This window comes from Arachis hypogaea, chromosome 9, assembly GCF_003086295.3.
Source record: "Arachis hypogaea cultivar Tifrunner chromosome 9, arahy.Tifrunner.gnm2.J5K5, whole genome shotgun sequence".
NCBI lineage: Eukaryota > Viridiplantae > Streptophyta > Magnoliopsida > Fabales > Fabaceae > Arachis > Arachis hypogaea.
This window is the reverse complement of record NC_092044.1, coordinates 102032894-102042297: the sequence shown is the minus strand read 5'-3', so window position 1 is coordinate 102042297 and position 9404 is coordinate 102032894. Positions and strand designations below refer to the sequence as shown.

The following is a 9404-nucleotide window of genomic DNA, read 5'->3' as shown; positions in this document are numbered from 1 at the left end:
AAATGTTTTTATTTGTTATTTTTTTAATACATAAAGTAAATTTATGTATTGGTTTTTATCCTATTTATTATGTTGTGTTGTTTATCTCAGATACATTTTATAGTTTTAGAACAGATTTAAATATGTTAAAGAACTTAGTTTGAAATCGAAATTTTATAAAATTTTTTGTTTTCTTAAATAGAGGCTTCGCCTGCTATTACCTAGGCAGGTTAGTCGTACACTTGCATCATCAGATGCCATCGTCCTTACCTAAGGGAGGCTAGGATCGACGACACATGCACATCAAACATTAGGCCCACAAACTCATCGCTATCGAGTCAGAACAGATGAAACCGAAATACACTATTCCCCATCAGTGCTAGCATTCTATACCCAACTTTACCGACCTCTTTTCTTTCCCTACAACCAACGCGCGTCAATATCATACTTTTTAGCTTGGACAACGAATTTGCTCTTCGAGTTTGCAACAACATAGGACTCTCACACTCAAATATAATCCTACTATCACTGTTTCTCATCTGATAGTTGAGATACACCATCGCAACAAAGAAACCACTGTCACTAAACATTTTTGCTAAGATTTTGGAAAAAAAAATAAAAGAAAAGAAGGATTAAGAGTTTTGTGAGGAATATCGCTGATTCTTTTATAACTTGTTGATTTTTGGGGTACTGTATGTAAACGTTTTAAGTTATAACGTATCTCGTTTACAGTAAGTATGATCGTATCTCGTTTACACTGTAAACGAGATATCTAACCCACTATTTTTTACGTAACACGTGTACAAACATGATATTTTGTTATGTATTTGTGTCTTATCTACGGTTATACTTATCTCATTTCCAGTGTAAACGAGATAAATAACATTATGAAAATCGATAAATAGTCACCAAATTACCGTAATTAAAATTTATTTTATTTATTAAAAGAAACCCGTAAGTTTGCACTTTTGAAAAAGTTAAAGTTAGTGCAACAACAAAAAAAAATAAATAAAAATGGAGACTCAATAGAATAGTAGTAGAGGAGGGAGTAGGGCAAAAAACTGAAAAAAGAGAGATACCCACATGGCTAAAGAGGGAGAAGCCACAAAATTTTCATCCATTTAAGGATGACAAACATTCATTCTTCAAGGTAATAATGTGAAAAAAAATAAAAATAAGAATATTTTTTTCTAACTTTGATGAGCTAATTATACTGTTTGTTCACAACAAAATCTTCTTCTTACCTAACTACAAGAACTATAGGAGTAGTCCCCACATTTGAGCCACCCCAGATTCTTTTCTCTATCAGCTAAGTCTATTTACCAGAAAACTTTTCCATCTCTTTCATACAAAAGCTATATATCTAGAAACAAATCCACAAACCCAAAGAAGAATATTGCTTCCTCACGCCAACCATATTCCACTGTCAATGATCTGTGCAATAAAAAGGATATTCCAAAATCACATCACCAATATACACAGAATTAGAAAATTAGTCCTTTTCTAAAGTAACTCCTTTCATTTATATTCATGACTCATTTTAATCCTTTGAACACATTTATAAGTTAATGTATCTAACTGCAAACTATCAATATAAAATAGAATGATTAAGTAATAAACTAAACTAGTATTAGAGAAATCAATCATGCAAGACATGAAAATAACACCTACCATCATGTTTCTTCATCAAACTCCTAGCAAATAGCAAGCAAATAACCAAGAATGCAACCCCTGCTGCCCCTCCCAATATTATAGCCACTGTCTTCCCGGTATTTTGCCCTGCCAGTTGTATCAATTGGCCAAATAATCAAACCAAGGTTACATAAATGACATTTAGTGAATGGTGTCACAAAATTGAGATCTAGGAATGTGAAAATTTCATGGACTTTAGTCCCTTGATGAAAGGTTTTGTGTTTGAAGCCTGGAAATTGAATCGATTCGAGTCAGTTTGATTCGGATCGAATTGAGTAAATAAAAAAAGATTCATTGATTGATTGATTACCTGAGGAAGATGAGGAGTAAGAAGATGATGATGATGCAGAAGAAGAAGAAGAAGAAGAAGAATGGCCCCTAGGAACCCCATTAGGATAATAACCATAACTAATGAAGCACTTGTGCAAATAAACCTGTGCCGAAGTAGAACTTCCACATTCAACCTCAGCTTTCTGCACAGCATTCTTCACACACTCCCCACAATCAGAATCACCAACATCACCCTCACACTGACCCATCACATACAAACCCTGGTAGCTAGTAGCATAGAATCCATGGCCACTCACAACGCCATTCTCCATAACAGAGAATGCAGTGTCCCTCTTCACCTCAAACCCACCATTGCTTCTTGTTGTTGCCCCACAAGCCTTGAACAGCATCTGCATCCCTGAGACTTGTTCTGAGAATCCAGCAACCTCATAGAGCATGTAACAACCTAGGAGCTGGATCCTTGCAGCAATGGTCTTGCCACAAAGCTTGTCTGAGAGGACAGGGAGCCTGCTGACACAGTTGTAGCAATCAGAGGTTGAGAGATCACCTCTGCATTGGAAGATTCCTGTCATGGTGGATTGGCCACTCCCACTTGTGGCCTTAAAGAACTTTGTTTTTGTTGATTGGGCCACTAATGAGCCAAACAGTGATGAGAGTGCTTGTGAGTAAACACCATTTGGATCTGTGAATGTGTCTTTGGAACAACCTTTGTAGACCAAGGTTGTGTAGTCTGAAGCCGATTCAGAGTAGTAGTGGTTTGTGAACAAGACCATGAACACGAGGAGGAAGAGAGTCTTTCTTGGAAACCCCATTTCTATGCCTGAGTGGTGTTTGATGATTTGTCTGAGAGGAATCAAATTCAAATCAATGAAAACTCATTTCTTTTTTGTGGGGTGGTGTTATTTTATCAGATTCAGAGAGGGTTTTGTTCTGATTAAGGAAAGGAATCAAGGGCTGTGGTTGATTCTTGTAAAATTTTGCTTTTTTGCTGAATCGGGGAGGAAGGGAAAAAGAGATTTCATTTCTTTCTTCTCTTTTGGTTTTTTGAGCAAGTGAGTAGTGACTCCATAGAATACTACAACACAATACAAGTATTCTTGTTTGTTTTTGTGGTCCTTCAATTGCTATTCACTTTTTCCTTTGGATGGATTGCTTAATACTAACCTCTTTAGATGTGCATTTACTGTACCCTTTGTCAGAGAGAGATATATCTTAGTCTAAGTTTTGAATTTGTTAAAATAATGCGATACAAAGTGGAAGAATGCGTGATTTTTGAGAATGGTGAGTGGTTTTGTTATTATTTTATTATTTGAAGAGAATGAGAACAAAGGTGGTGAATAAATTAATGTGGGGACAAAATATTCTAATATGTTCAAGTTTAGATTTACTTTCTCAGTTGCGAGAGTTTGTTGTTTTCAAAGGGTCCTCTTAAACAGAATGCTTTCGGTAATTTGCTTCTGCGGTTTCTCTTAAAAAATGAGTTTATGATGGTAATTCTATGTTATAGGAAAAGTATAGATACAACAAAAAGTTTGGAAGTAGTTAATGCAGAGAAGAATAAGATAAAGATTTACTAACGCACTCTTAAATCTTTTTTTCTTTTAATTTTGTATAAACAAATAATTTTGATAAGACCATCTTTGGTACTATTTTTTTTTAACATCTCAAATGAAAATGTTTTATATGGATTCTATATAAGCATGTTGAGTTAAACTAATTGTTTGACAATTACTGTTACACAACAAATCCTAATAAAATAAATAATATTGATTTTCATGAAATAATGTTATGCTACTTTCATTTTAAGTGTAAATATTTTTTTATAGATTAACTATACTTATCCAGAGTTAAAATAATTATAAAATTCTTTGAGTTTGTTCATTTCACAAATTAATATTCTTTAAATACTTTTAAAATTTAAGGTTTCGATTTTAGGAATTTAAGGTTTTTAAAGTTTGAAATAGTTAAAACTTAAAACAATGAATAGAAGAATATATTAGCTTTTAGTTGTATATACATGATTCTTTTTATGTTTTATGAATAAAATAAAGGCATCGAAAAATAATTTAGATAAATTATTAAAGTTTTGCTTAATAAAAAACTAAATTTATAGTCTTAAATAATATATGTTCTTTTGATTGAAAAATTTACATAATAAAAAGTTCTATTATTAAGAAATAGTTTATAGAACTGATCTGACTAGGGATGTCAATGGGGCGGGGCGGAGGCGGGGGATGCCTCTCTGCTCTCCGTCTCCGCCCTCAAATTTTGTCTCCGTTCCCGCCCCATTTCCCGCCATGGGGGATAATTGCAACCATCTAGGGATGTCAATAGGGCGGGGCGGGGCGGGGCGGGGACGGGGGATGCCTCCCTGCTCCCCGTTCCCGCCCTCAAATTTTGTCCCCGTCCCCGCCCCATTTTTCGCCATAGGGGGATAATTGTAACCATCCCCATTCCCCACGTTCCCCGTGTTCCCTGCGGATCCCCATTTCCCATCTGCTTATATTGAACATTTATATGAAAATTACCATAAAAAATAAAAAAAATCATAGAAAAAACCACAAAATGAAAATTACAACACAAAATCAAGTTTAACATAGTCCTCAAAATGAAAATTACAACACAAAATCCAAGATTACAACTTACAAGTAAAGAAATATAAAATCAAGTTATCATAGTCCATAAAATGAAATTTTAAAATACAACTTCCATTGTTAAAAAAAGCCATAAAATAAAGTCTTCAGCCTCCAACAAACAACTCCATGTTCTCTGTTAAAATACGACACAAACATGAATATGTTAACATACATTATAAACAATACCATATATTTAATAAGAATTTGACATAATAAAAAAATAATTACCTAAACTCCTAAATCTCCATATCCATCACATAGTCCCAAGGAATTGGAATTTTCGACCTGATTTACCTATATTATATCAAAACCAATAATTCACGAGACTTAAATTTAACATGAAATTGAACTTTAATAGGAGATAAAATTTGAGTTATTAATACTTTTACCTGAAGAGTGTATCCAATGCTGAGTGCAAATTAACGCCTTAACAAGTTCACAATCCAATTTATTGCGATGTGGATGTATAACTCGACCACCAGTGCTAAAAGCGGACTCTAAGGCAACAGTTATAAAACCCGGTTAATTAACGGCAAATTAATCCATAAATGAGAATTTATTCTAGAAAGCCTAAAATGTGATTTTTATGGCTTATTATGATAGAGGAGATTGAGACGAGAATTTGGGTACCAATTTTATAGAATTCGGACCAAGATTGGACCGAACGGGCCAAACCGGGCCAACCGGACCCAAAGTGGGCCCTTGGCCCAACATAACTAAACCAAAACCCTAGCTTTCAGTATTCTCTCTCCTCACTAAATACACTCATATGCTGAAATTGGAGGCACAAGAGGGAAGAACACTCTCTCAAGTTCTTTCTCTCATTTAATCTTCAAACCATTATAACTTTTGATCTAGAGCTCCGATTGCCGTACCGTTTACGGCCACACGTTCACCGCAGAGAGATCTACAAAATCCATACAATCAATCTTGAGGTAATCCACGTTTTGCTCTTCTAATTTCTAGCCTTATTTTCGAGTTTCATGAGCAAAAATGTTGAGATTTTGGGCTCTTTGATGTTATAGGACCCAACTCTCTTGAAGGAGAAGGTTAATCTTGTCTCCTTGGACCTTGGGTGTGGTAAGATTCTCAACCCCAGTGTTATTTGTGGTTCTATGATGTTTGGGTTTTGAGATGTTGTGTATGGGTATGATGATTGTGGCTTAGGTTGTGTATATGTGAATTTTGGAGATTGATTGGTGATATTGAAAAGCTTGAGAAAGGATTTGGTGGTGAGAAATCTGTTCTTGGAGGTGTTGAAACCTTGAGAGCTTGAGGAAAAGTGGTTTGGAAGTGCTCCGGTGGAGCTTAGGAAAATCGGCTAAGGTATGGTTTCGGTTTCCCGTATCTAATATGTAATGTGGTAGGAAATACTTAGGCTAGAGACCCTAAGATAGGCATTGAATTGTTAGTGTTGTTGAATGGTTGAGATATATGATGTGGTCATATATGTGATGATGATTATTGATGCCTTGATAGTATGATGTATGAGAAATATACATGTTGTGATATATGCTTGATGATTGATTATGGTTGAATTGTGGGTTGAACCATGTTAATGGTGAATATGATATTGATTATGTATAATGATGGTTAATTGGAATTGGTGTTGTTGAAAATTGGCATGAGGAAGAGTATATGATATGTCAATGTGTTTGGGTTTGAGTTACTTGGGTGAAGTGGGTTAAAATGATGGGATAATGATTTTGGTAAATTGTGGAAAATTGTCCATGTGTGAGTTGAGGAGGCTTGGTGTTGAATTTGATATATTTTGATTGATTTCAAAGAAAAGGGATGAAATTGGCATGTTTTGATTGATTTTGAAAAGAGTTAAAAATGGCTTGTTTTAAAAATGGCACTTTGTGGTTTTTATGAAAAACTTGGTTTTTGGGCATACTTTGATGGGACATAACTTGGACTACAGATCTCTGTTTTGTGCCAAATCTGTTTAGAAATGAAATTAGATCCGGGATGTCCATGCCGTTCGAAGAACGGGTGAAAAACGATTTAAAATGAGGAAGTTATGTCCGTCGGAAGATTGGGGGTTGAATTTGTGAATTCTGCAGCTTTTAACTTAGAAAAATTTTTAGCAGAACGACCCCTCGCGCGTAGGCGCACATGGCGCGTACGCGCCGTTCTTCCAGAAAGTACCATCCACACGTGCGCGTGATGTGCGCGGGCGCGCCGATGGGCCGAACCCAATGCCCAGCTATTTTCCAGAGAGTTGTGCCAGAGTTATGCTAGTTTTGTGCCTGGGGCACAAGAGTACCCACGCGTACGCGTGGTTGACGCGTGCGCGCCGTTGACTAATTTTTGAATGTGCGCGTCCGCGTGAAGGGCGCCTACGCGCCGATGAGTTTTTGTGGCCATCCGCGCGTGCGCGTGGAGTGCGCGTACGCGTGGCCCTGTTTTCATCCTAAAGTTGATTTTTGAGTTTTAAAAGCCAAATCTCATACTTCTAAGCCTCCGATCTCTCCACTTATGTCTTAAATCATGTTGATATGCCTAGCTATTAGAAAAGGAGCTAGGGTATGTGGTAAATTGCGAGTGAAGTAAGGGAAAAATGAATGATCAATGAGGATCAAAGATGATTATGTGAGAGGCGGAGGATGGTGGTGGAAGTGCTTGTTATGCCATGGGCCGAAAGGCCGTATTTGTTAATGAGATGGCTGGTTATGGATTTAACCGTGATGCCGATTGGCTGGTTATGGATTTAACCGTGAGCCGGATGACTAAATTATTGCCGTGTTACGGCGGAGCCATGATTATGGCCATGTATAAATGCATATATGCTATTGAATGAATTGTGAATGTTGCACTTCCACTGTTGGAGATGAGAGTTCCCCTGGGAGGAAGCAGTGGCTAGCCACCATGTGCTCCAGGTTGAGACTCGAAGCTCTTTTGACCCTATGTCATAAGTGTGGCCGGGCACTGTGAAAGACCCGGATGAGCTCGCCCCCGTAAATATTCACCAGTGAAGGTGATGGATATAGATCATGATTATGATCAAGCTTATGATGAGTATAACTCGAGTTGGGGATGCGTGACAGAGGGACAGTCCAATGGTTAGCTACCAGGACTTGTCGAGTTGGCTCTATAACCGACAGATGATATCATCAGCCACTAGGGACAGGCATTCATCATATGCATACTATATGAATTGTTTGAGATTGCCTATTTGACTGCATATTACTTGCTAATTGTCTAAATGCCTTATTTGTTCCTATTTGTATATTTTTTGTTTGATATAACTGTGTTTGCTACATTATACTCCTGCTGGTGGTTGGGAGGTTTGAAGGAATTGGAATGAAAGTATTAGTTAGACTGAAGAATCTTTAGTCAGTCGCCACATATGGTTTAGCTTGTTTATAAGCTTTGATATTATCTGGAGGAAGTTCTAGGATTGCCTTTGGCTTTCCTCTATTATTATGTATTATATATGTGGAAGTTGTTACCATGCTGGGACCTCTGGTTCTCACCCATGCGGATTTTGTGGTTTTCAGATGCAGGACGTTAGGTTTCCCGCTAAGGCATGCTGGAGACTGCTAGATTTGCGAAGATCCTTTGTTCTTGGAGACTATGTTTTGGGTTATATGTTTTGCTTAGATACTTTTATCTCCATTAAATAATACAAACTGTGATGACTCCTCTTATGGGAGATTTTGGAGAATAGGTTGCTGTATTTGTGTCCCTTTGGGTTTTCTTTGGGGTTTTCCTTATTTTATCATATGTATATATTGCTATGCTCGGACCGGTTATCTTCGCAGCCGGATTTTGAGTCTTGATATTCCTGTTTTTGACACTCTTTTGTATATATATAATCTCGCGTTGGTTTATCCTTGTTCGTTACGTTATCGATTGGAGTGTTGCGCTTTTGAGTTGCGGTTTTTGTTTACCCCTTTTTCAACAAAGGCTCCTAGTTATAATCAATCATTCATACTACTAGACATACTAAATTTTTAATTTAGAGGTTGTAATACCTTGCCATCTCTGAATTATGACTTAAGCATAAGACTCTGTATGGTAGGGTGTTACATTATGGTATCAGAGCAGTTCATTCCTGTAGGGCCTGAGGGATGGACTGACTATGCTTCTGTGCATTCTCTGTGTGTGTGTGTGTTATGTGCTGTTAGTATATCTACTTGATATAATTGGCATAAACGTTCATGAGCATGCATTTGGGACTTTGAAGCACTAGACTTCCGATATTGAGACTGATCAACTTAATATCGATTGTTGGGTGTGTATAGGGACCAGATGGCGCCTCGTGGACGCGGTAGAGGCCGTGGACGAGGTCGTACTTATGTTCGTGCACCGGAGAATAACCCTAATGACCCGGTGAACTTTATGACTGTGTTGGAGAACATGGCTGCTGCTATACAAGCTACTACTGAGGCTCTTGGTCAACAGATGAACAACCATGGTAATGATGGAGGTGGAGTTCAGGGGCCGATGACACTGGCAAACTTTTTGAAGGTTAATCCGCCTAAGTTCAAGGGAACTACTAGCCCGACTGAGGCTGATACATGGTTTCAGGCTATAGAGCGAGCACTGCAAGCACAAGTGGTACCTGAAGGATAGCGTGTCGAGTTTGCTACCTATATGCTCACCGGTGAAGTGTTGCATTGGTGGCAGGGTATCCGACGTCTTTTGCAGCAGGGTGATGACTATATTACCTGGAATGTCTTCCAAGAGGAGTTCTATAAGAAGTACTTTCCGACTTCTGCTAGGACAGCTAAGGAACTTAAGTTACTACAGCTGAAGCAGGGTACCATGTCCGTATCAGAGTATACTGACAAGTTTGAA

General features: G+C 37.6%; 1 protein-coding gene across 1 annotated transcript; it reads right to left on the bottom strand.

Annotated features, from left to right (window-relative positions):
- Positions 1 to 1041: 1041 nt before the first annotated feature.
- LOC112711351 (plasmodesmata-located protein 2) lies at positions 1042 to 3195 on the bottom strand. The gene is made up of 3 exons (XM_025763980.3): positions 1982 to 3195; positions 1651 to 1758; positions 1042 to 1413 (listed from the first exon to the last, which is right to left on the bottom strand). Exons 1-3 carry the CDS (start codon positions 2772 to 2774, stop codon positions 1406 to 1408), a joined length of 909 nt encoding a protein of 302 aa, XP_025619765.1. The 5' UTR covers positions 2775 to 3195; the 3' UTR covers positions 1042 to 1405.
- Positions 3196 to 9404: the final 6209 nt, after the last annotated feature.